The 27,730-nt window shown below is 41.2% G+C and overlaps 1 protein-coding gene across 6 annotated transcripts in view; it reads right to left on the reverse strand.

The window, feature by feature from the left end:
* Positions 1–7: 7 nt before the first annotated feature.
* mapkbp1 (mitogen-activated protein kinase binding protein 1) overlaps positions 8–27,730 on the reverse strand; it is an 81,367-nt gene continuing 53,644 nt past the window's right edge. For 2 of the 6 annotated variants that reach the window (XM_067455921.1, XM_067455920.1), the window contains 20 exons: positions 26,838–27,019; positions 26,524–26,615; positions 21,764–21,889; positions 21,609–21,679; positions 19,091–19,212; positions 16,191–16,266; positions 15,539–15,650; positions 15,376–15,439; positions 15,147–15,269; positions 14,927–15,060; positions 14,702–14,748; positions 13,660–13,890; positions 12,521–12,645; positions 6,777–6,916; positions 6,485–6,670; positions 6,323–6,398; positions 5,938–6,221; positions 3,613–4,653; positions 2,746–2,831; positions 8–2,607 (listed from right to left, as the gene is read on the reverse strand). In XM_067455921.1, the coding sequence (XP_067312022.1) occupies positions 2,353–2,607; positions 2,746–2,831; positions 3,613–4,653; positions 5,938–6,221; positions 6,323–6,398; positions 6,485–6,670; positions 6,777–6,916; positions 12,521–12,645; positions 13,660–13,890; positions 14,702–14,748; positions 14,927–15,060; positions 15,147–15,269; positions 15,376–15,439; positions 15,539–15,650; positions 16,191–16,266; positions 19,091–19,212; positions 21,609–21,679; positions 21,764–21,889; positions 26,524–26,615; positions 26,838–27,019 (3,573 nt within the window). In that variant the 3' untranslated portion in view covers positions 8–2,352. The remainder of the gene's footprint in view (positions 2,608–2,745; positions 2,832–3,612; positions 4,654–5,937; positions 6,222–6,322; positions 6,399–6,484; positions 6,671–6,776; positions 6,917–12,520; positions 12,646–13,659; positions 13,891–14,701; positions 14,749–14,926; positions 15,061–15,146; positions 15,270–15,375; positions 15,440–15,538; positions 15,651–16,190; positions 16,267–19,090; positions 19,213–21,608; positions 21,680–21,763; positions 21,890–26,523; positions 26,616–26,837; positions 27,020–27,730) is intronic. The other 4 variants (XM_067455922.1, XM_067455923.1, XM_067455925.1 and 1 more) reach the window with 4 other exon arrangements.

Raw genomic sequence — 27,730 nt, forward strand, 5'->3', positions numbered from 1 at the left:
AATGCAGTTTACCATGTAATAAATACAGTTTTATTTGTTTGACTTCTCTGAGAAAGAGATTTCAGATGATAGATTGTATAAACACTGAGAATAGAAACACTTGACTTCGGTTTGGAGCAAAAGGTAAGACAAAGTCACAAGTTTCCAAAAAGAAAGTCTTAAAAACTACTGGTCCATCTGTAATCCTAAACTACTTTATCAATTGGCCATAGGTTACATGAAAGCAGAGCTGTTCACCACAGAGATAGCACTGAAAGCTGAAGGTTTGCATGATAGTTTATGAGGAGCAGGTCAAGCGTACAACCATGCATTCTAGTTCTGGGATTGAGCCGTTCTTCATGCATATGTAGTGTAACCATGCCGATTCTCACATAGAGCTTTTGTTACTGATGCAGTCCTACTGTACGGTTTTCACTTCTGCTACATCGCTGATGCCTTCTAGCTAGCTAATTCAAGTCTGTTTTGGCTTATGTTATATATAATTTTTTTATCTCATGCTTTTTCAGCCTCTCTTAAAGCCGTAGAACTTTTTTTGAGATAGCTTTTTGCCTACCAAATGGGGATACAATGAGTAAAAAATTGTGTTGTTGTAATTGCACAATGTGCATTTTTCATTGTTAACAAATTTGTACCAACAATCCTCAAAAAATGTAACAGATGGAACTAAGCAACAAGTCAATAAATAGAATATATGCTTCTCAGACACCAGGCAAGTTGCAGCTGTTCTGAACTAGATGCAGTGTTGACTTAAGCTGGGTGTACACAGTGCATTTTTTTTTCTTTTTTCTTTGTCAGACTGTACAATATGACCCCAGTAAAATCCTGGGATAAAAAAAAAAAAAAAAAGCAATGGTGACTGCGACATCACCTGTATCTTATGTCATACTGTATGATATGCATCTTTGGTCATGATGACTGATGGCATGGACTGGGTGTTTACATTATCAGTCATGTCACATTCTGACATGTTCATGCTAAATTATTAAAGATTACGTTTTGCTCTTTTAAGATCCCAGAATTGTACAGTGTGCACCTAGCTTTTGTGCGATTTTTATATATGTGCAGGTCTATCTATAGAAGTTACAGTACACTTAACAAAAAAAAGTGCCTAATGTACATTATCAATATTATTATGGAGAAGAATTTGTATAGTTTAATTCTTTTTTTAGTTAGCAAGGGTAAGTGATTTGTTTAGCTCTTGGGGAAACGAGAGCACATCACATGACAATAAAAAATACCTTCAAGAAGTCATCACCGGAAAGCAATATGTAAAAATGCGTTTCATTTCAGGACAAGGATATTTTTAAAACCAAACTTCTGGAAAATCTGTAAACCTCTCATAATTTGTGCACAAATTTTCAAGACATGTTTTCTGTCAACTTGGCTAATGCATCTACATCAGAGTTACCAGAATGGTCAATTCAGTTTAGTGCTTTTATGGCAGTTTTGTTTCTGTTACCATTTGCAACCTGGAATTACTCAATTAGAGGTGGACAACATCCAAATATCACTGATTATTTTGATATATAACCTGCTTGAATTACAAATGCCGGATTTATTCCTTAAAACAAATTGCTGGTCAAGATTAAGGCACCCGTATCCTTGAGAAAGTTACCATTCAAGTACAAAAAGTTCCTGCAAATAATACAAAATCATCCTTCAAATTTCTCCTCAGGCACCCAACTGACCCTGGGTATCAGGACATTGACACTGTACAACAAATACGCATTGAAGAGCCTATGTGTGACTCATTGACCTATCACATGAGAATAAATACGCACCCCAATGTCCCAAGTATCAGCACAAACACAAAATACAGTATAAAATTCATTCCATAATAAAAGGTAAAAGTGACAAATCTGCATTTCTAAGACTTCCAGGGATACCGGTCCCTTTGAAATAGAGCATTGAGAATTTTTTTAAGAAAATCAAACACAATATTCAAATACATAATGCTTGCCGGAGATTCCTCTCAACAACAAAAGTTTCACTGTAACTGTTTTAGTTCAAAATATGACAGAATATTGTGTCCATAAAAAACTGCTTATGTCTTTAAGATGGTGACCAAACTGCTGTCCCATGCAGTCAACAAATCATGTTATCAATTACTCTCCTCGATGATGTTTATGTCTTTCGAAAGTTACTAAAGCGAAAACATTCAGGTACGTTTTTAGTAGCAGGGCACAAAGAGGTGAGAAAAATCAGGGGTGTGTTGCTGCCATAGTAGCATGCTAAACAGGGAGGTAGGATAGTGGCATTTCTTCTCAATCTCTTTATTAAAAGCTTGTCACTATCTAAAACAGTCTGCTGTGCAGTCTCATGGCTTCGTATCCTGTTGCAGCCACAGAGTAGTCAGATTTTGTTGTCCATCCTCTTCTCTACTGCACTAAGCAGCAATTTGGAGTACTGCTCTAGAAGGGCTAGTGTCCTGTCGTCACCCAGTGTTGCATTACTGTTAGCCAACATGGGCACTGTGCAAGTGCTAGGCGGTCTCGAAGGAGTGCATGGTGGCAGGCAATTCAGCTCATCTCTCATTGCCTGAAATGCTTCGGCCAGCACACGTGTCATTTCCTGCTGCTCCTCACTGGAGTTGGTGGAGTTGCTTAGCTACAGGAGTACACACACACACGCACACAAACACAAAGTTAGAGTCATGTCAGCCACACAAACGGTTTAGGCAGATGTGTGGGCTGAAGTGCAGCCTACTCTACAATTACATGTGAATGTGGCCTAATGATAACCTACCATTTTGTACAGGAAGGAGGCTCTTTTAAAACTGCTCTGCAATTCATTGGCAACCAGCCTACAAGAATCCACACTAAGAGATGTGTCTGCAGTGGAGAAACCGAATATGTTAGATTGATACTTAAATTGAGTCTTTGCAACAAAACTATTCAATTTTGACTGAGGATGCAAAAATGTAAACTGAGAAGTATAAAGCATTGATAATGATTTAGAGAAGTGATACTCAGCACAAAGTGAAGACATGGATTAATATCATTTTACAAACAACAGCCCTAACGTTAAAACTGGAGGTAAATGATTGATCTTAAGAGAATTGTTGTAGGACCTTATCCTAAAGATCAGAATGATTGGTTGGAATAGGTAGGAATGTTGTTCTAAGTCCAATCTTGCTCTAGGAGGTCAGAGTTTAATTCCAACTCCAACCTTAATTCTAAAGCCCTTGATTAATTGGTTCTGGAGTTTTTAACTAGGGTTGTAGCTAAAAACTAAAGGAAGGTAGACCTCCAAGAGTAGGATCGGAAACCATTGACCTAACTCAGAGATATTTAATCCTGCTCCTGGAGGGTCAGTTTCTAGCAGAGTTCCATGCAGGTTTAATAGAGCTAAACTTGCAGAAAAATGGAGATTGGACAAACCCTTGCCCTAATCCTAATTCTACTTTAAAATCAGAGGGTAATAATTGGTTGGAAGGAATGATGTTTTAACAAAGGATGTTGATCCAGGAAGGATTTACTTGTGTAAATGATGTTAAGTGTGGAATCATCCAAGTCTTTGGTTTAATAAAGAATTTTTTATCAAGTAAAATAAATGTGTCAACTGTTTTAGAAGGCAGATGTTACAGCATGTGTTAGTAAGGGCATGTCTCACCCTGCAGGTGGTGATTAATGGATGGAGAAGGCGAAGAGGAGATGAAAGAAGTAATGGAGGAGGTGGCAGATGAGAGAGGCCAGAGCCCTTTGGTAAAGTGTTTAGACAGCCCAAGCCGTAGCAGAATGGAAGATGGAACAAGGGAAGACTGATGTCCTAGCAAACCTGAGTCTTGAGCTCCCGAGGAAGACTGAAGAAGACTTGGGCTGCATTGCCTCATGGGAGAGCACTCAGCTTCAGGGGTATCCTCTTCCTTTGGCTCTGTTTCCGAGTGAAGTTCAGATTCCATTAAGTTCTCAGTCTGGCTGGGAATAAGTACCATATTGAGCTCTATCTGGTCTGGGGTTTCAGATGGGCTCAAACAAACTGCTGTGACTGGCTGTATGATGCTGGTGGGCAGGTGAATTGCTCCAGTAAGTGAAGAAGGAGTTGTTGGGGTTCTACTCAAGGACTCATTTTCCTTTTGTACAAGCTTGGGGCTTTTGCTGCTTGGTGAAAGGGAAGATAAGGAGGGTTTATCTGGAAGAGGATTGGGAATGTCTATATGGAGCAGGGGTCGAGCACTGCCAGTCAGTTTGACCTGGAGACCTTTAGAGGAAGAGATTCCAGTTGAGCCTGCGCTCAGTGTGGGTATGACTACTGCATGGGGCATGCAGGGGCCTGGAAAAGGGGAAGCCAAAGTATTAAAGGAAGACACATGGGTGACAGGAGTGGTGGGCTTGCTCTGGGAGGAGCTCCGAGGGTTGGAACAGTCAGAACCTGAGCTCCTGCGTGGGTCTGAAGATCCTGTGTCTTCTCCTAGTTCCATCACATTCAAGTTGTCACCCATGGAAACAGAGCGGGAAATCTTGGCCATGGAGCTAGTGGTAGGACTCATATAGGAACGGGATTTGGACTTAGTAGGTGTAGTGATGTCCCTGGGCAGGGTAGTGGTGGGGCTGGTGAGTGGGACGGTGGGAAGGGAACGCCGTGGTCTTTCAGAGGTCTGGGGCTGTGGGTGGACTTCCTTAGAAGGACGACTGGATGTCTGGACAATGTCAGCTGATCAGAAGAGGGAGGGAACAGGTGATTAATGTGAGAATAGAAGAATCTCCAAGTTAGTCTTCATTTAGCAGACACTTCTGCTGTTTTATTACAAAGACAATGCCCCTGGAGCAACTTGAGGCTGGAAAACACTACACAACTTACAGTAACAGAAACATCATACACTTAACTACTAAGGATTATACACTACGAGTATCTTCTAGGAGACAAATCTTGCAGAAGTGTTGACTAAGCAAAAGTCTTGCAGTGTTTTCCAGCTTTTAGGGTTGCGCACTTTTCTCAAAGGCACAATGGTAGTATGAATATTAGTACTCGTTTTTTTTGTGCATTTAAAAGCTAAAATATTAAATAATTTTAAGTAATATTTATACTATTTATTATTTATTTAAGGAAATAAATATTAAGACGTGCACTTGTAGGTTGTAAGGAAAATATTGCTTAAAATATAACTTTTTTAGTTGATGCTTCAGAGGCCCTGCGTGATCCCAGCTAAGGAATAGGGTCTTATCTAGCAAAACCATCGGTTATTAAAAAAAAAAGTATACACTTTTAAACCTACATTAATCATCTTGCACTGTTCTGCGGCTTGCCACTGATTGCTCAATCACGCCAGAACGGTTACATAGGCGGAAGTACCGCACCAAGCGAACGAGTAAGGATTAATACAAATGCCCTTTACCAAAAAACACTCCGTCTTCACAATCATCCGATATCGTTGCTTTACTTTTTTTTTTGCTAAAAGACATTTGTATTAGTCTTCACGTGCGCTTTGTAAACATAGAGCCGGTACTTCGGCTACATCTAGCGTGACCATTCCAGCGTGATTGCGCAGTCCACGGCAAGCCGCAGAGCAGCACAAAATGAGCAATTTAGGTTAAAAAGTATACAATTTTATTTTATTTTCCTTGAAAATGACAGATGGTTTCTCTAGAGAAGATCCTATTCTTCTTTTGGGATCACGCAGAGCCTCTGAAGCCCTTTGAAACTGCATTGGACCTTCAACATTTTGGTTGACATAGAAGTCTATAATGTGGAGAAAAATCCTGGAATAGTTTTCCTCAAAAAACCTAATTTATTTTCAACTGAAGAAAGAAAGACATGAACATTATTGATGACATGGGGGTGAGTAAATTATCAGGAAATTTTCATTTTGAAGTGAACTAATCCTTTAACCTTTTTAGTAGGCATTATACAAAGCAACTTTCAGTACACCTATAGGGACGGGGAACTAATACAAAACAATATCCTATATTCTGTAGCTCAAGTTCATGAATGCTTTACCATCTGAGGAGATGTTGTGGATGGATTGAGCTTTTCTCATGCCCGCAGAACTGTTGTGACTTGCGGCAGCTTTAGCGACGGGGCTAATCAGTCTGCGGGAGTCCATGACAGGTGTTCGTTTCTTTTGGATTAAACGCTGACCTGTTGTCTTCTCGGAGCCCTGGGATTCCTGCTGTTTTCCTGGACTCTTATTCTCCATGAGGGGCCGTACCTCTGAGATAAGGGGCCGCACCACTCCACTGGTGATTTTACTGTCACTGCTTGAGGGGAACGAGAATGCAGATCTAGTAAAAAAATAAATAAAGATGGAAGAGCAAGGTCATGTTTTTCCTCTCAGAAGTAAAAATGTCATTAGGAATAGAAGTCATGGTTGGAAGGGTCTTACCTGCTAGTGGGGTTCTGAGAAAGGAACTTAGATGACATGCTGTCAGAGATATTTGGAGTTACTCTGGTTGGACTTGCTGCCAAAAAAAAAAAAGTATGAGAACTCATACTTACAACAAAGAAAAGTGTTTAAAGCAAATTGTGAACATGACAAACACCCTACCAGGGTTGTTGAGGTCTGACAGGTTTGCAAAATGCCTCTTGAGAAAGGCCTCCTGGTCTGGGGTCTGAGGTACAGGAGTCTGAACCTCACTCTTCCTCAAGCTATCCTCCTCTTCTTCATCAAGATCTTCCATATCCAGTTCTGATGAGTTTCCATCTACACTCAATGGCTCAGTGGGCTCAGAGTCTACAGCGAACACAGAAATATATGCTCCTTTATCTCATCAAGGGCTCTTTGCATCTACTGCATTTACAAAAAGACTGTGCAAGTCTTCTAGTTAAGTTTTTTCTACCTTCTCCAGGGTGCTCGGGGCTAGAGAGACGACTGCTGGAATAATCCATAGAGCAGGCACTGTCTGGACTCTGCTTCTCAGGACAGGAATTTACTTTAGCACATCTCACTCCATGGGGCAACTTTTTCACTTGATACTCACTACGTACAAACAGAGAAGGGAGTGGACAGACATTTGAAGATCATCTCAACAGGTTTTTTTTGATCATCGTATACATTTGAACTGCACAAGTAAAGGAATCCTCCACCTAAACATGGAAATTCCCCCATCAGTTATTTAACCTTGTGTTGTCTGATGTACAATTGTACAACTTTCGTTCTGTGTTACATAAAAGATTACCGACTGTTGGTGAGAAGTGGTTCTCTTTCATCATCTCGTTTCGAGATCCACCTATGGGAAGGGCATCCGTACCTGACCTCTGCAGAAGCATCCAATTGCACCAAGTCTGACAAGACAGGCATGAGCGCGCAGCCAATGCCCAGTAAGGCCCCACCCCTTACCAGCGGGCATATATGGGCTGCATACGCTACTGTACATCAGTTGACATTCGCTTCTCGCGATCTCTGCACTGACACAGTTCGGTTAGATTTGCGCTGCTCACTTATTGTCTGCAGGAGGAAATATCGCCAGATCAGCCTCCACCGGGCGTGACAGTTCTATTCTGCCACATTCTGTGTCTGCATTCGGAGCCGCTCGCGCTCTCGTCCGTCTTCCTGTTCCACGGCTGCCGCCACGGACCTTTCTGAGTTTTTCGCGGGTATGTCGCTCTCTCAGTCTTCTCCTTCTGTGTCTAGCCTATTACGGGCCTGCCCGGCCGCGTGTGGGTCTCTTATCGCCGCTAAGGATTTTCACCCTTTCTGTGTGGTCTGCTTGGGCCTCAAGCACGCAGAGGAGGCAATAGAGAACCCGGAGAACTGCAGTTACTGCCTGGTACTGCCTAAGAAACTCCTGCGACACAGCCTTAAAGTTGCCGCTACTCAGTGTGGCGAGCTCGACTTGTCGTACTCGGATATGGAACACGGTGACGATAGCGCGCTACCGGGGACCTCCCGGGGCGCGACGGCTCTTGTTTTGGCTGACCAGCCCAATCCTGAGTTCCCCGAAGAGGACATCTTCACGGGTAACCTCCCGCTCGCCGACGATCTTGCCGGGTCCGGTGATTACGACGACGCGGGCCTTCTTGGAATTTCGGAGGACGAGGAGGCCATCCCGCCCTCTGTTATTCCCCAGGCTAGCGCCCCCGCGGCCTTGCCTCAATCCATCCTCCTGGATGTGTGTGAACGAGCGGCCGCTCGTCTCAACATTAAATGGCCGGCTCCACAGAGCGCCACCGACCAGGAGAGGGATATTTATGACGGTAAAGTGTTGGGAGCCCCCCCCCGGCCCAAGGAAAGAACTCTTTCCCGTTCTTCCAGCGTGCGCTAAGCACATGAGGCACTACTGGAACGACCCGCTCGATCTTAAACACGGTCTCGCGGGGCTGGAGGTTAAAGATATGGCGGCTCGCGGCATGGGCGAACCGCCTGCCATTGAGCCCTCCATTGCCAGACACCTCAACCCAGTCCAGGGAGGGCTGCCCGCCCCCCCGAAGCCGGTCCTTCCTAACAGGATGGACCGTTTTTCTGCCTCGGTGCACCAGGCCGTTTATAAATCCTCGGCCTTGGCTGTTAGGACTCTGAATGTCTCCTCCCTCCTTTCCGCTTACCAAGCGGAGATCCTGGACGATCTGGGCCAGCAGTTAGATAAGGGATCTTCTCCCTCTCCTGCACTGTGGAAGGAGATCATCACGGTTAACGACCTCGTTCTCCGTAATGCTCGTCAGGTTGTCCAAACCTGCGGGCGCTCTATGGCGCTTTCCGTGGTAGGAGAGCGCTCGCTCTGGCTCAACCTGTCTGGTCTCCCGGATAGCGAAAAGAAACGTATCGCAGGCGCCTCGATAGAGCCCGGCCGGGCTCTCTTTGGCCCCGCAGTTGCTATGATGCAACAACGATGCGACGACAAGAAGGAGCACGAGGCCTTCATATTGTATCTTCCCAGGAAGACGGTCCCACGCCAGGCGCCCCCTGTGCGTTTGCCTAACCCCCCGGTCCCGGGACGTAATTTTAATCAGGTCAAGGAAAAGCCTCGAAATAAGTTTTCTGGGCTTTCTCCCTGCCCCAGAACCCCTGTCCAAAGGACGGAAGGTTCCTGCTGTAGGGTGTCCCCCTCCCGTGGCTGCCCAGCCCATGTGTTTAGTGGAGGATGTGTTTTCCCCCCTGTTCAAGGGGATTGTCGTGAGGAAAAGTTCAAAAGCAGTGTAACCACACCGCACATACTGTGTTCCCCTCACCCAAATAATAAAGGCTTCGGCCCCAGTGTTTCCCAGAAAACACAACACACACAGAAACACAAAAAACACAATAAATCTAACGAATCAAATGAATTTGTCACAGCGAGATACCCTCTCAATGTAGGGAAATACCCTTTCTCTCGTAATGGTGAACCTGCACGTGTCGTCCCTAGTTTCTCCACTAGAGGGCGCCACTTTTTATCACAAATAAGCCAGCTAGGCATGCTCGAAGCCAGCACGGCCCGGACGAGCATTCACACGAGCTGTGTGTCAGCCTGGCTTACTGTATTACGCATGATATTACAGGGCTATCGTCTGCAGATTGCTATGAAACATCCACGTTTCAGCAGCGTTCTCTTTTCTCACACAGAGGAAAGCACGGCCCACGTCCTGAAGGAGGAAATCTCCTCTCTTCTAAACAAAGGTGCGATTCAGGTGGTTCCCCACAATCTGATAAACCAGGGTTTCTTTTCCCGTTATTTCCTGGTCACAAAGAAGGACGGTTCCCTCCGTCCTATTCTGGACCCCAGGGTGTTTAACAAACATTTGAGGAAATACAGATTCATAATGTTAACCCTTGGTTCGCTCGCCCGTGTCATGAAACGGAACGACTGGTTCACATCGGTCGATCTGAGAGATGCTTTTCTCCACATAAGCATTTATCCACCACACCGGAAGTTTCTTCGTTTCGCCTATCAAGGCATTTGTTACGAACTCACGGTGCTTCCGTTCGGGCAAAAATTAAGCCCCCGAACTTTCTGTTTGCGTGTGGAAGCGGGCTTCACTCCCCTAAGAATGTCTGGTCTACGGATCCTGACATACATATGCGATTGGCTCATCATAGCCGATTCGAGGGAAAAGGTGTTGCAGGACACCTCCCGTGTGCTCGCGCACACCCGATCTCTGGACTTCAGGGTGAATGTGAACAAGAGCAACTTTACACCCAGTCAGAGGGTGATCTTCCAGGGCATGGAGCTGAACTCAGTCTCCATGCGAGCGCGTCTCTCTCAGGAGCGCGTTCTCTCTCTGACGAACTGTCTGTCACAGTTCAGAGAGGGGGCGAGGGTGCGATATCGCACATGTCTCAGGCATGTTCAGAGCATCTACGTTCAGAGCACATAGATTATTTAGAGCTTCTAACCAATTAGAAGGCTCTAAATCATTTTCTGCCTCGTCTGCAGGGACATCATGTGCTCGTACGCTGCGACGATACCACCACGACAGTGGCTATCAATCGTCAAGGCGGCGCGCGCTCGCCGAAGCTTCATACCCTAGCTTACAAGCGTTTGGTATGGAGCGGGCGAGTTTTCCTGTCGTTACGCGCGACTCATGTTCCGGGAATTCTGAACAGAGGCGCGGATCTTCTATCGAGGGGGATCCCGCTCTTCGGAGATTGGCACCTCCACCCTCAGATAGTAGACATGATATGGATGAGACTACGGGCGCCCGTAGATCTGTTCGCCTCGCGCGAAAACAGCCATTGTCCTATGTTCTTCTCGCTAAAGGACTTGGACGCGCCCCTCGAGGTGGACACACTGGCCCACCCACCCGTGGCCCAGAGTGCTGCTGTATGCCTTTCCTCACCTGTGCCTGATAATTCTCACACTGGCCAGGGCGAGAGAGGGGGGGGTTTCTCTCATCCTGATAGCACCCAGGTGGCCCAAAGCGCCGTGGCTGGCAGAGATAATCCCTCTGTTGTATGCCCAGCCGTGGTGCCTCCCCCTCCGCACAGACCTATTGTCTTAAGCGAACGGGGAGATTTATCACCCACACCCGGACAGGGTAGCTCTCTGGGCTTGGCCCGTGAGAGGACGAACCTAAGCGCGTTAGGGCTTCCCCCGCGCGTGGTGGCTACTATACAGAATGCCAGGGCCGTTTCTACACGGTCCTTGTATGGCTGTAAGTGGCAGGTGTTCGATGAGTGGTGTGATGGGCGGGGTCTCACGTCATATCAGTGCTCAGTCGCTGATATCTTGTGTTTCCTCCAAGACCTTATGGATAAGGGCAGGTCTTTTTCCACTATTAAGGTCTATCTGGCAGCTATCTCTGCTTGTCATGTGGGTTTTGAGGGCTCAACGGTTGGGCAGCATTCTCTAATCCGCAGATTTATGAAGGGCGCCCGTCGCTCCTTGCCAGTCATTAGGAGAACGATCCCTGAATGGGACCTCTCCATGGTGCTGGAAGCTCTGTCTCAATTCCCTTTTGAGCCTCTGGGGAATATTCCCCTTAAGTTGCTGTCCTTCAAAACAGCCTTGCTCTTGGCCTTGGCGTCAGCCAAACGTGTCAGTGAGTTACATGCACTCTCGGTCCACCCCTCGTGCATCAATTTCTCTCTGGGTGGAGATAAGGTTTTCCTCAAGCCTAATCCAGCATTCATGCCGAAATGTTTCCCTGCGTTCACATCGGAGGTGTTGGAGCTATCCGCTTTTCACCCTCCGCCCTTTTCCTCCGCGGAGGATCAGAGGCTAAATGCCCTGTGTCCAGTCCGTGCGTTACAAACGTATGTGTCTAGGACCAGCGCGTTCCGGAAGAGTGACCAACTCTTCGTTTCATGGGCTCCTCCTCGCAAAGGGGATCCCCTGTCTAAACAACGCCTCTCACATTGGCTTGTGGACGCTATAATCTTGGCATATGAATCAAAGGGAGTGCAACCCCCAGGGAACATCAGAGCTCATTCCACGAGGGGCTTGGCCGCCTCTTGGGCTCTGTTCAGGGGAGTATCACTGCAGGATATCTGTTCTGCGGCCAGTTGGGCTTCTCCCCATACGTTTGTGCGTTACTACAGGCTGGATGTCACCAGAACCTCAGTAGCACATTCGGTCTTGGGGGTGGGGTCTTCCTAACCCTGCCTTCTTTATGTGTGACACACATAGCCTATGTTTCATGTCCTGCTTCACACCGCAGTTACGCGGTTGCGTCGGTGTGGCGAGTTCATGATTATGAGACGCGTCGTGCACCGCCCCTCGGGGTGACCGTCTTTTTCTGGCTAACAGGACCTCACTGTGAGTGTATTGGGCAATCGGGGAGCTGTCCATGTCTCTCCCATAGGTGGATCTCGAAACGAGATGATGAAAGAGAACAATAGGTTACTATCGTAACCCCGGTTCTCTGAAACATCGAGTGGAGAGATCCACCAGCGTTGCCCCGCTTACCGCACGAGAAGCGAATATACTTACTGATGTACAGTAGCGTATGCAGCCCATATATGCCCGCTGGTAAGGGGTGGGGCCTTACTGGGCATTGGCTGCGCGCTCCTGCCTGTCTTGTCAGACTTGGTGCAATTGGATGCTTCTGCAGAGGTCAGGTACGGATGCCCTTCCCATAGGTGGATCTCTCCACTCGATGTTTCAGAGAACCGGGGTTACGATAGTAACCTATTGTTTTTTTTTGTTTCTTTTTTTTTTTTTTTACTGACCTGCCAGAAAGACTGATTTGATCTTCACAGCCCTCCGGATACAACACCTCTGTGTCTGGAGTTTGAGGAGACAGCCGGATGTAATGAGGACGTGTTTGTCCTCCTGGTCCATTCTCTTCAGGTACCTACAGAGAATATACACGTCAAGTCAAAAAGGTACAGAACAGACAAACAGGTCTGCATTGATAAACACACAAATCAAACGTTTTTGGCATTGATTTCAGAGCTGTTTTGAATCTCATTTGACCAAGCCTGCAGTCTCCCTCTCAGAAACTGAAGCTTTCGCGCCTCGATCGATCCCCGGTGAGTGGTCCCAGTATAGCCGCCCCTCTGTGTTTTCTAATGGACGCGAGGCAAACTAAATGATAAAATTACACTTCAAATATTTTTTCCCCAAAGTTTATGTCACTGAAGGCAGTTATCATCACGATGATTTCATTTCAAATGTTCGTTTTTAAAATAAGTTCAGTTTTAGTTAGTTATCTGACGCTTTAAAAACGGGAGGGTGTGACGTCATGATTGACAGCTGAGATCGACGGCTTCTCTGAGTGAAGTTGTCACTGAGGCACTAACAGACTTTTTTCGGAATTTTTGGGAGCAGATTAGACCTTTAGCTTTATTTCTCCATTTCCATAACTGTTTATTTCACACCAACATAATTAATTGTTCTGCATCTGCGAGAGTGTGGGCGGGCATTTGATATCGCAGCTGTACTTCCTGCTGTACTTCCTGCGCAACTCCGGTCCCGAAATCACTACTGCACAGACTCTGTCCCAAGATGTCCGCGCTGTGCAGGCCGCCTAAAAGCTTCAAATCTGCCAAGCGGAAATGGATGATGTTGAGTCGTCCATATTTTTTTACGGTCTATGCATTTGACTCATGTCTTCTGTGTTGTCTCAACAACCGGTCGCAGAGACTATGGCATTATTCTAATAAGATTATACTTTGGTGCATGCCAGCTTATTGTTTTTGCATCATACTTTTCAGATTTACACTAAATTCCATGCAAAAATGATGCCGAAGTCTGGCTCTGTGAGACTACATTGGATATTATATCACATTATATACAAAGATACAAGTATGTTTAGTTTATTTTCATATGAAGATATAGCTATTCTCTAAAGAATTCTGTATCTCACCCATGCAGCTATGGTCTGAAGACTGATGGTGCTGCCCAATTCCTGGTTCCTAGATGGTGGAGGATCTTTATGAACATCATGGGTTTTGCTGGGGAAGAGGGGCATGGCAAAAGACTCCAGCTGCCTCAGGTCCAGCATGGACTTCACCTTCAGATCCAAACTGCCCATTCGCCTGGACCAGCGCCGCCTTGGGCGTGGACCAGAACCCTCATTGTCACAGCTGTTGGATTGCTGAGAAGAGAGAAAATGCGTGTTAAAGAGCAGCATGGAGAAGAATTAAACCAAATGAGAGAATCAAAGTTAAAATGATTTGAGCTTAATAAGACCTATTCAGATGGTGATTGTTTCTTATAGGGATGTAAGGTATTTTCAACATTTACAGAGGTTGGTGGGGATTTTATTGCCATCCGAATCCAGAATGTCAGTGTTTTTCTCCCACCAAACACTGGCGAATTATTACCTACTGTTTTTGTACTGTTTCACTGCAGTAATTTGCATGCATTTTCAAGTTGTACACTTTTATGCTGAAAAGTATTTACAAGAACAATATTTCATCACCGCTCTACCTCAGCGAGTGGGAGTTGTTAAGAGCAAAAAGGAGAAAGAGAAAAAAGGCACGTAAATATTTAAAATGGTCCGTTATTGTGGCAGCAATATATGCAATACAATTTAAAAATATGTATCATATACAACTATATACATAAACAATATAAACCAAGAAGCTTTATGTTTACCTAATATGGTGTGTCTAGCTTCCTATTTTTAAACAGGAGATTTAAATAATTAACAAATATAACATTATTTTCCTATTAATTAAAAAATAGCAAATTGCTATTTTCCACCTGTCAGCAGACAATCCTGCGAACGACCATTTGACCAGCGCGTTCCCGGATTCGTAGGATCACAGAACTCGTTCCAGCATTGTGAATATAGCGCCATCCGAATGCATGAGTTTTATCACTGAGGCGCCATGCAAATTAATTTTTACAGACGTCCACATGAGAAACAATTACCATACGAATAGGGCTTTAGACTTTCTTACCTTCTTCATGTGGGAATTAAGAGTATTGCGGCTTTCTTCAGATGATCCTTGTAAAAGCAACAAACACTAATGTTAGAAGCTCACAGAGACTAAAATAAACATTTGGAAGAAGTCTCGCCCAATAAAATCACACGTGATCCAACCCAACCCAAAAGAGCCGGATATAATGTATATAACTAGCCAAACCAGTTTAGTAAGACTGATGGAGACTGTCAGATACATTACCTGTCTCTTCGCCAGATGACATAGGAGGGAACATCTCGTCTTCATCCTCAATGCCCTCCTCTTCCTCCACGTCTTTGTCGCTATCAGATGACATGGTGCCAATGACTGGGGCACTGTGGATTTCTTTCCTTGTGCTGACACACAAAAAAACACATTATAAATCCACTGTTTTGAGTTGTGTAATTGCAAAAACAACTAATGAGTGTGATCTGTTTTATACCCAATTGTGTGTTGTTTATTCGGTGGGGTCTTCTGAACAGGTCTGCTGGTCTGTTTCAGGTCTGAGAGCCGTTGTCTCATTTTAATGGTCAACTCAGGACAGAGCCGCCACACAAAGATGCAGCTGAACACACAAACCAGCAGACATATTACATTGTCATATGATATAGTCAAAATATGAAGTCAAAAATGTATTCTTCCTCATAGAAACATGATTTCAGGACACCTACCTGTCGCCTGACACAGATATTAGATGTTTACAGTCATTAGTAAACTTCATTCCTGTTACAACCTCTAAAAGAGGACAACAAGCACAATGCTTAGACTTGATTTCAGGAAATAAAAATGATTTATGCATAATCTCATGTGCAGAGCACTTTTAAAGGACCTTACCAGAGTGGCCAAACATGGTGGCCACACATTCTCCAGTGTAGAAGTCAAAGATGCAGATGTTTTTGTCTGAGCAGCTTGTGGCCACATAGAGACCCGAGGGATCCGTCTGAACCTAATAAACACATTCAGATGGATCAATAACTGGATGACCGAGAGCAAAAGCAGTATCTGAACTAACATTAAAGCTACACTGTGTGATATTTTCCCCAATCTAGCGGTGAAAAGGTATATGACCATCCAGTGAATATTAGTTTCTGTTCCTCTCAATTCTGATTTCTTTTTAACTCATACGGTGGCCGATTTAGTCCAAGATTAACATGGCTATCCCCCTCTTCACATTCAACACGGTGCCATCGAGTGTTAAAACGCGAAAGGCGAAGCTTAAATTTAATTTACGAGTATGTCCCTCTTTGGCTAATGTACTTTCAAGATGGAGGGGCAACATGGCGACCGGCATTCGAACCCCTCACCCGTATGTATTTTCAATGGCATATTATAAACGTACGAGAATACTTTATTACTCGAAAGAAGTAAATATACATTAATGAGCACATATATTTTTGAAAGAACTAAGTGTTTTTAGCTAAGAATAAACTAAAAAAGTTATACAGTGTAGCTTTAAGCATAATCTCTTAATTCAGGGTCTGCCTACCTTGATAAGGGTCCCGTCCTCCCCCTGGGATCCCTTGTAGACCTTCTTCTGTTTGCCATTGCAGATGTTAAAGATCCTGCAAATAAATGAGAATAAGAAACCTCCATGACTGTGACAATCGCGAGGGTCAGCAAGAGGGTAAAATGTAAAGGTACATTACATCAAGTTAAGTCAAATAACCTTTCAAAAGTGTGTGGTCAGTGGGATTATTTTTATTTAAGTGATTAATACTTTTTGGGGGCTTATTGCCTTTATTAGATAGAGTGCTGTCAACATTCCTATTGCCCCAATTATTTTATTAAGCAAGGAAGCATTATTTGATCAAAAGTGACAGTAAAACATATATAACAAAATATTTCTATTTTTAAATAAATGCTGTTCTTTTGAACTTTATATTCATCAAAGAATACTGAAGAAAAATACTTCAAGGGTTCTCCAAAATGTGAAGCTGCCACACTAGTAATAATAATAATAAAATTATCATCATGAGCAGCAAATAAGCATATTAGAATGATTTCTGAAGGATCATGTGACTGAAGACTGGAGTAATGATGCATTTAAAAAAATAAAATAAAACAAAAATCAGCTTTGATCACAGGAATAAATTACATTCAAAAATAAATTAACAGAAAACTTTCACAATATTACTGTTAAACTGTTAATATTGTTTCACAATATTACTTAATTTTGATCAAATAAATGCAGTTTTGGTGAACGTAAGACTTCTTGTAAAAACAAAATCTTACTGACCCCAAACTTTTGAATGGTAGTGTAAATAATTAGTTAAGTTGGCTAACATTACTACTAGGAAGAACAAATAAAGTGTATTTGGCCATTTAAATCTTGAACTTTCTTTTTTGACTTTGCAAAAGTGCTGCAGAATTGTATTTTGCCCCTTTTTTTTAGCCACCTGGAGGCGCTATGGTGTCATGCCACCAATTGCTATTCCTCCTTACACAGCAGATCAAAACAAGACACTGGCAGATTGGGGAGGAGCAGAACCAATGAACCCCTTAGGCTTCACATGACTTACATGAGGAACAAAAAGAGTCTGTGCCCATTAGAGGCATTGAAAACCCAGAATGAGCTCCAGTACACAGGCCTAAAGCACTGACTATTGACTCTATTGATATATTTGTATAGGCCAGGCCTTCTTCTTTTAAGATCATTCATTGCCAAATGGCATAGAAAAGATGCTGCTTCCAGTGAGAATGAGACAAAGGCACTAAATGGTCAGCTGTATTATACACGACATTCCTGGCATTTTTCTTGCCCACAGTGCAGAATGAATTTGCGACAGTAGCTTGAATGAACAAAGAAAAACAGTTGCAAGTCATGCGCTGTGCTGGTTCCTTCCTAATGTTGCCCTTTTGTGTGGGAGAGTAAAGTGAGACTTACAAAACACAATGAGGAAAAGAGTGCCAATGCTGTAGAATAATGTGCAAAAATTTAAAATGATAAATAACACACACACATACAGACACACACACGCACGCTATCTTTCTGGGGACTCTCCATAGACGACGTAATGGTTTTTATAAAGTACACACTGCATATTCACTCCCCTTGCACTACTCCTACCCCTAAATCTACCTATCTCACAAAACTTTATGCATTTTTACATTTTTAACTCATTCTGTATGATTTAAAAGCTTTTGTATCCATGGGGACCTCAATTTACGTCCCCACAGTGACACGAGTCCCCATGAGTCTGTGCATACAAATCGTATATATTACAGCAATAAGAATTTAATGAGATCTTCAGAGAATGAAAACTAAACTAAAAAAAGCCTCAAAAGTGAAATGTATAGAACTAGGGGGAAATTATTAATTATCATGAAAATAACATTATGAAAAAGTATATGCTCATAATAAATCAATAATAAAATAGTAAAAAAATAGACTTCATGTTTTAATGTGCAAAATATCATATTAGTTTTCCATTTAGGCTGAAATGACCTGGACATTTGTGGGACTGTCACCCAGTTTAAACAATCACAGGAAGAGACTATAAGATTGTGTCTAATGATTTTGGCTGGTCAGTTGTCTCAGCCAGTACAGACAGACTGACTCAGTGTGTGTTTGTGTGAGTGTGTGTCTGCATGTGTGTGTGCACATGGTAAATGGAACATGCTAAATGTGACTGGATTAACCAGTCGAGCCTCTAATTCCATCCTACTGTGCGTAAACACCTGAGTGATAATCTGCTAACACTGCGAGCCTGGCTACAGGTGACTGTAACGCTCTGTCAGATGAAGTCCAGATATACATCACACCTGTCTATACAGTCATGCCCTCATAAATGAGTCAAAACACTGAAAATACAGAAATCAAAACACATGAATGTATATATAGATTTTAAAAAACCAAGGGTGCAGTGACATCAGCATTAGCTGGAATTTCTTGGAAGACAGGCTCAACTAGCATATGCACAAAATTACAGGATACTACTACTACTATCCAAATTATTGTAAAAAACAAACAAACAAAAAAACACCAGGGACCCACTTTATATTAGGTGGCCTTAACTACTAAGTACTAACATTGTAATTAATCATTTGATACAATACACTTATTGTGTACATACATGTTTTTAAATTGTACTTACATTTAAAAAATACCTGCATGTAATTACGTCTGTAATAAATGTTTGTAGTTACATTTGTAATTACACAGTTGGCACTTCCCTTACCCCTAACCCTGCCCTTAAACTCACCCATCCCACCACACCTGTCCCTAACTCTACCCGTATCAACCTCAATATTAGCAAAGGTGTTTTGCAATACAATTTGAACACAGTAAGTACATTGTACTTATTTTTGATGTAAGTACATAGTACTTAAGGCCACCTAATATAAAGTGGGGCCAACACCAGTAACAGGAAAAACAAGAAAACTAACCTGATGCTGCGATCCTGACAGCCAATAACAGTATACTTCCTCGTGGGGTCAATGTCCATGTCATACAGAGTAGTCTTCCTCACTATGTGATGAGTACGTGTGAACGCTGTTCCCTCCTCTGTCTGTTTTGAGGTATTTAATAATTAGTTCAGCAAGGAAAACGTGTATAATGTAAACAAAAAAAAAACAGTAACACTTTCAAATACTTTTCCATCGTTAACAAATAACTACAGAGGAACAAATGAGTAATGCAATATTAACATTCTAGTAAATATGAAATGGAATGTTATATTATTAACTAACAAGAAATTTAGATGTACAAAATAGTTAGTTCACTATTAGCTAATTAGTAACTACTATTTTTTACTATTCAGCCATTATAAGGTTTATATCAGCTCTAATTGGGCAATATTTATTTCATTATGTCCATGTTTTCTTAATCTCAGTAGATCTTAAAACGTATACATAATTCTTAATGTTCATTCAGAAACATACTGAGGCTCCTCAAAGCTGTTTTGTCTGTGTTCATATTAGACGTTAGATTTAAGTGCTCGTCTGTTTCACACTTAATCGCTGGCCGTTGGTATCTCATTTGCAGGAGGGTGTTAAGTGCTTGTGTGTCTATTTAAATCAGATGTTCTTTAAAACATTGGCAACAGTTTCTTTATGCCTGAGGAATCTGACAGCTCTGACTCAGAACCCTAAGATTAGATTAGAACAAAATTGCATCGAGCTGAATATCAACATTTCTGTCTTCAGGAGAGATGCTTATCCGCTTGTTAAGTCGTCAGGAACGCCGTTTCCGGGTCCAAGCCTCAACTCGTTTCACTTGAGAATGCCATTGACGCCTGTTTATGAGCGCAATTTATTCATATTAAACATCAAACGTTTAAAAAAGTTTAACATTTTAAATACTTACAGTCTACACAACAGTCTCTGTGCTCACAGCGTCACATACATTAATATTTTAACGATTTAAAAAAGATGAATCACTGTCTGGCCATCTAGAATTTTGGTATGGAGAAAAAGGTTATGATTATAGCTTTTTTTGTAGTATCACACCACATTGTGTGTGTATATTAGCACTGTTTGTAGTTTTTCTTGTGATATAAGATAGAGCGTTTGGACCCGGAAGCGCTGCCGCGTGACGTCAGCCTTAACAACCGGATAGACAAAGTTATAAAATGTAGGAAAAGTTATGTAAAGTCAAAATTTAAGGAGAGCAGAGGATAGACTGGACAGATCCTTTCCTGGACAGGAAAGAACTCTCACGCACATCTCGGACAGCATGAACAGTTCTCTTCCGCAGCTTATATGGCCAAATACATAAAAAATTATGGGTATGTCTTGGTGGGCATTCACGTAAAGAGTTGGGTATGTCTTAAGTGAAAGTAAACAGTTGAGAACACTGAACATTGAAAAAAAAGTTGTGTTGGATTTACATGATTTAATAATGTACATTGCTTCCACATGATTTAATTATTAAGTTAAACATATTTTTTTAACATAATTTCAACATCATGGTAACCCAATTGAGTAGTCTCAAAATGATTTTAATATGGCTTCCTAACAACAGTGGTATGCACAGGGGCGCTTGAGATCCTGCCTCTTTAATCAAATCACAAGCTTGTTTTGTTTTTTAATATTTTTGTGGTCACTTGACTGATTTATAAGACTGTACAAACTAGCTTTCGTTCTCTTAGTCAGCAGTAGCACATAATGAACATGTCAAGTGCTTTGAAATGCTCTTTAATGACATGTGCCGTCTCAGTCCACAGCCTAAGCAATCGCTCCGCTCTTCTCCACAATGGTAACCCAGTGTCATTTAAATGGTTCTAATTATTCCAACATAATTAAACGTTAAACACTATTAAACAATATAAAGTCTCCCCTTATTTAATTTTGCCCCAAAACACATAAAATAACACTTAAGTTCAACAATTTTACTTTTCTCCACCAAGTCGCAAGCGAAGCATGCTGGGAACTACAGTTTCAGCAAAAATCATGTTCGAGTACTTGATTGGGTCACATTCATCCCAAATAATGCAATCTAGTAGATTGCACATTTTATAGAATTACATTAATCGAAAGCAAAGAAAAAGTAAAAACTAAATTGGACAATGTGTTTTCCTTTTTTTCAGTGAATGACTATATGAAATTGAATGTCTGAATTATGACAGGGAGTCATAAAATTCACTTTGAAACTACTTAATTGAGTCACTTAAAATGTATTCATTCCATGATGTTGAAGTTACATGAACAAAATATGTTTGTTTAACACAATTGATTCACGTGGGACCGATGTACGCAATTAAATCATGTAAATCCTTCGCACTCTTTTCCAGGGTGTTACTTTCCTGTTAATACAGACAAACTGCTTTGAAACTATTTCTTGTGCAATAAAAAATGGTGACTGGACTTTTGACCAATGAGGGAGATGCTACTTTTTAATCTTAGAGGAGGCCAATAAAAATAAAGAATAAGCATCTAAATATGACCAGATGAGTTTGAATCTCACCTTCTGTGCCGTGCGGAAGTAGATGCTCTTATCGGCACCACAACTGATCATTCTGACTTTCCCTTCATTAGCTGAAAAACAAGCAAAGATGTCACACATCAACACTTCCAGCATCTGCTGTCAAATAAAACTGGGCTAGGCCATTGCAATCTCACCAGCGAATCGGACAGCAGTGATAGAGGAAGAGTGTTCATCCAGTGTTTGCAGGAGGCCGTATTCCCGATCCGCATCCAGTACATGGATCAGTCGGTCTCTGCTGGCGGTCGCCAACAGTTTGAGCCCTAAAGACACACATAATACAGAGAGCAAAAGCTTTTGTTTTAAAATGGTACTTTGAAAAAGAAAAATAGTTCTACATTGCAGTTGTGTTAATACAATTGTACACTACTGTTCAAAAGTTTGGGGTTGGAGACAGATAAAAAAAGAAAAAAAAAAAGAAATTCATACTTTGATTCAGTATGGATAAATTATACATTGATACAATATTGATACAGAAGTTTTCATCAGAGAATCCTAAAAAAATATGAAGCAGCACAACTGTTTTCAACATTGATAGTAATAATAAAGGTTTCTTGAGCAGCAAATCATCATATTATAATTATTTCTGAAAGATCATGTGACACTGAAGACTAGAGTAATGATGCTGGAAATTCAGCATTTTAAATATATTAAAATAGTTATTTATATATTAAAACTGTTATTTTTATTTGAAATAAGATTTCAGAAAATTACAGTTTTTATTGTATTTTCATCATATGTATTTTCATTCATGTACACGACTAGGATATTTCAAATATCCTAGTCGTGTACATGAATATTGTAATAATTTAGTACCATATGTAATGGTATTATCATCACCGATTTCCCCCCAGTACAGAAAAGGATAAACCAGCAGAACTGCAATTCTGAAATAGTGTTAAAAAGTTCAATATCCGGTGAGCCGAGTCGAGAGCGGCTCTTGTGCTGCGCTCCTGGGTTTCGTCTCACACTTATCACACCACAAGCTGATTCACTAACACTGTGTGTTCGAGTGTGACTTCACACACGCTGAAGAAAAGAATGCAAATGCCTCCTTAAGTGTGAGAACAGAACATGATGTTTCTACAATGCTAAGGAGGACAAATGAACCAGATCATTCATCTCTATTAAAATATTCCCTTTTTGAAAGCTCTTACTCTAACAGCTTCAGAGCAGAAACAAAAATGAAAATGTAATGTTTTACACAGAAAAAGCTGATCAAAATGCAAGCAGTAAGGATTCCTGATCCTCACAGACCATTTAGAACGGAGCAGGTCTCATTTGCTCACCGCTGCAAATGTTTTTTGAAGTGCATATTGAACAGGTACAGTAACCAAAAGAGCAAATCTACAGAAGACACGCACAGTCTGATGCAGATTAAGCCGTTTATAAGTGTCATCAAACAACACTGCTAACATTTAGTGCATTTGCACAATATAAGTTTTCATTTTGGACTAATATTTTTGACCAAACAATTCACACAAATTAAAGATTTCTGCAGAATTCAAGTGCTTACTGTTCACAAAAAAGTCTTCACATGCACATTCTTCTGTTTGCTGTTCCTTATGGCAATCACATGTATGGGATTTTTAATTAAAGTTACAATAAAAGGTACAATCCAAACATGTTTTGCTATTTAAATACTTTTTAGCTAGCTATAAAGATATGTATCTGTTGTTTAAACGACAACATACATTGAAAATGAATGAGTTTAGTACATTCTGATGATTTCAGTATACCCTTTTTATACCCGTTCCACATAATTCAGTGCAGAAAATGGTGCAATATTGTGCAGATTATGTGTAGCCATTTTTGGCATGTTATAGTGGGTGGGATCAATGGACCATAAACTGAGAGAAACCTATCAGCGTCATGAGAGAGCAGGGGAAGAAAGAAAGCAAGGCTGCGAGATTGTGTACCTCTATGTGTGTTCTAGCAGATGTTCTGTTTCTCATCGAGCTGTACTCAATGTCTGGCCTTGAGCCTAATATAAACCACCAGCAAAGGCAACACATGCTCAGCACAACTTCACACTTAACAGGGCATGATAATGACTCTCAATGCGCCTGCTCTAAACCCTCGGCCCTGAAATTGAGCCTCAAGAGAGGCTTAGAGAACCATAAAAAAAATTAAACCATTCTAGTTAGTGGTGGTTAGAGGCAAGATTTTCAACATAAGAGACAAGAATTTCCCATGGACTTAAATTAAAGGAGGGACCAAAGCATTGTTTTTGTTAACTACGGGTGTGTTCACACTTGTAGTTCGGTTCGCTTGCTTCGTTATTTTGAGATTGAACTTACTGAACATCCAAAGTAATATTGTGTGCTGGGATAAATGCGCTCGTTGTATGTGCGTAGCCTACATATGGTAGTATTTTGACCAGTTGAGAACTAGTGAAGAGCTTATAAAATGTGAAAAGGTGTGAAAGCAGCGGCAGAAATCCCTCCGTCACACACACAAACGAAGATATGCTGCCAGGAGACGCAGTTCTGCTACAGCCTGTATCGAAATGGTACAACATGAATATAACGAGAGAGAAAAAAACTATAAGTGTGATCATTCTGTCCTTTTTAGGGTCTCATCTTCCTGTCTTTGGTCCGTGTTGCGTTCATTTATCATTTGAACTACACCAGAGTTCGATTAGAAGCGGACCGAGAACCATCTTTTCAGCGGTATCGGTTCGCTTGTTTGGTGCGCACCAGGGTTCAGATGGCAGCATTCACACTTATTCAAATGAACCACACTAACAGAGCAATCGCACCAGTGTTCATTTTAATTGAACCAAACACCAAACAAGCAAAGTGTGAACACACCCTAAAACTATTATTTATTGAAATATAGCTAAAAATAAACTAAAGTAAAACAAATTTTGTTGAAGTACTGAAATTACTTGAAAGATTGGCATATTTTTAAAATAAAAACATTATGAAATAAAAAATTACATTTATAAATACTATTATAAATACATTATCTCAATGGTAATACCATGGTATTCTATTTATACCACATCACTTTACCATGGTAACGCACCAGCTTTTTATAAATGCCGACAGTTTCCAAAGTATATTATCTTGCTGTTTTGGATCAACTATTGTTTACTCAACTATTACTGGTATGTCAGTTTCCTCTAACCTTGTCATGTCAGCACCTACTCTCTTTAATGTATAGTCATCTTTATTTCCTTTTAGTTTTTCTGAAAAGGAATATTATGGGTCATTTAAAACGGAACCTCTATCAAGAGGATCCACCCCAGAAAACACTGGCATTTGTGACAATTGCATATTTTAAATGTTTACACATTGTGCTGTCTACTCTCATACTAGTAATGCATGTTTTTGTTGTTCATACAAACTGAATCATGAGAAATGATTTTCCCTGGTAAGCGGAAGCTCAGGCATGGTTTTTGACATTAGAGTACCAATGACAGGGTTCCTAAACATTTTCAATTTTCAAAAAATTTCAAAATTACAAACTTTTCCAGACTCAAATTTCAAAAGTTGGGCATATAACCAGTATTTCTGTGCCAAATAAACTACTTCAGGATTCGAATATGTCTCGGAAAAGTTTTTTCAGAATTCCTTGTATTGCCACTTCTCCCAGATGAGCATGTGTGCACATCGACCAGAGCAAAAGCAAGCCCATCAATGAGCTTCATTCGGTTACGGCAGCCGTTGGCAGCGCTGTCATTTTGTTTTTAGACCATGAAATCAATGTCACTAAAGAAAAAAAAATTTAGTGTTGAGGGGAGTATAACCTTGTTCAGCTTCCCAAACAACCCATTGTTAAGGAAACAGTGGATGCAGTTTATTTTTTCTGGAGCAGCAACAGAGTTCTGCAAGTGTTTTTGTTTGTTCCAAGTCACGAGTTAAAACCACAGACAGTGAATGAAACTTGCGCATAAGTGCATATAATGTAAACAGCATGAATGTATAGTGAGTCGAAAGTTATCTAGGAATAATGCCATGATGTTTTTTTCCGTGTGTGTGTGTTCATGACTCTGCCCATTGCACACATACACAAGCTCGGCTGTTTTCGGAAAGAACTGGTACAGCGTATCTGTCTTTTATTAGACTAAAGACTCTTTGGAGATATGAAGGATTCAATACTACTCTATAGGTACTCAAGATAAACATGATACAGGCAGAAACTGTGTGTGTTATGTACCCTTAATTGTTTCTCGTGCGCACACAAAAATCTGCATATTTTTTATTGGTTAGGGGCTCTGTAATACGATGCTAAGGATAGTGTGAGAACAATAAAATCCTACATTTAATCTGTTCATCATATAAAACAATCAAGTCTTTTCAGAAAATTTTCATTTGGACTAAACCACTCAATTCATATGGAATAGTTTTACGATCTCTTTATGAACTTTTTGAATCATCAAAATGTCAGTTGCATAGATGTCTATGGAGCTACAGAAAGCTCTCAGATTTCTTCAAAAAGATCTCCATTCGTGTTTTGAAGATGAATGAAGGTCTTACGGGTTTGAAACTCATGAGGGTGAATAAATAATTACAGAATTTTCATTTTGAGTCAACTATCCCTTTAAAGCTTACTTCTGTAATACTAGCATCACCAAAGGAATCAACCCAACATGACTTGCTTTTTGTTGTCACTGCACATTAAACTGGGACATGAGACAGTATATTAACATCGAAAACATTCTTTCAAGTTTAAGTTGAAACAGGTTACAGTTTGAGCTGTAAAGTTTTAACTGTAAACGCTGCTGGTGGCATATGTGTGCAGTGGTGACTTCAAGGTTACGAAGCATTTGCTGAGCATCTGAGCTGGATCAGCATTTCCTCTTTACTGGGGCATTAAGCGGCACCTCAGTGCAGGATTTAATCAGCTACAGATCTTTAAAGAAAGCACCCTCTGCATTCTCAGTACTCACCGGTCTCAGGTTTGGAGTACTCCAGACACAGGATCTCAGAGTCATGGGCTTGAACATCCAGAATTTCCTCCATGCTCTCCAAATCATGGATTCTGGAAAACAACAGTAGTTCAGTGAGGGTCTGATTGGCAAAAATATTTTCTGAAGAAAAGTATAATGCAAATACTGCATTATATATAGGCTTCATAGAAAGTGTAACATATTTTTCCTACATGCATGGGCACAAACACATCACCCTTTCCATTAAAACCTCAGAGGATCCATTAAGTAAAATCAATTAGAGTAGAAGTGTTAAGCACACGTGAAAAACAGACCTCAGTGTTCCATTGCGGTCTCCTGACGCCAGGTGCAGCCCGTCTGGGCTCACGCACATGGTCCTAATGCCCGTCCGGTTCTCTGAGGTCTGTGGGTCAGCCTTCTCAGAGTTACTGGAGATGCAGTCCATGTCCAACAGGGTGGAGGTGTTGCTGTCCATATAAATGACCTTTTGGAGGTCCTTTGGTTGCGAAAAAATATAATCTGTGACTTGTTCATTTAATTTATACAGATACAAAAACTGAAACTGGAATGCCATTCAAAATGCATGACTATTGATTGTTATACTAGATAATAAAGTATCACAGCAAGTCTGCATCTGCAAATCCAGTCCCCTTTCAGTCAATATCCTAATTTGTCGGTTCACATTCTGACGTACGTTAAATGTGATCGAATGAAAGGGAACTAGGGTTACAAGCGTAACTGAGACGTTTCTCAGAACTGATTTAACTATTCTGTGCTGTTTTTATAAAACCTTTCTATTAATGTTTGACAATCATAAAGTTACAAAATATGCTATTTTCATTTCAAACTGTATTAAATAGTTTTACTTTGAAAAATTTACTTGTTTTAATATTTTTATTTTTATGCTAACTGATATGATAATTTGGGTCACACTTTAGTTTGGGGAACACAGATTCCTCATTAACTATCAATGACTCAATGAACTCCTAATTTACTGCTTATTAATAGTTAGAAGTAGTTAGTTTATGTAGTGGTTAAAGAGTTCAAATTTCCTGATCATGTCTTTCCTTCTTCATTCAAAAAGAAATTAAGGTTTTTCTTTACTTTCTTCACACCGAGTAATAAGGGTCTTATCAAGTGAAACAATATGTCACCCCCCCCCCCCCCAAAAAAAAAAAATAATAATAACAATATATAATAGATTTTA

This window comes from Pseudorasbora parva, chromosome 10, assembly GCF_024679245.1.
Source record: "Pseudorasbora parva isolate DD20220531a chromosome 10, ASM2467924v1, whole genome shotgun sequence".
Classification (NCBI taxonomy): domain Eukaryota; kingdom Metazoa; phylum Chordata; class Actinopteri; order Cypriniformes; family Gobionidae; genus Pseudorasbora; species Pseudorasbora parva.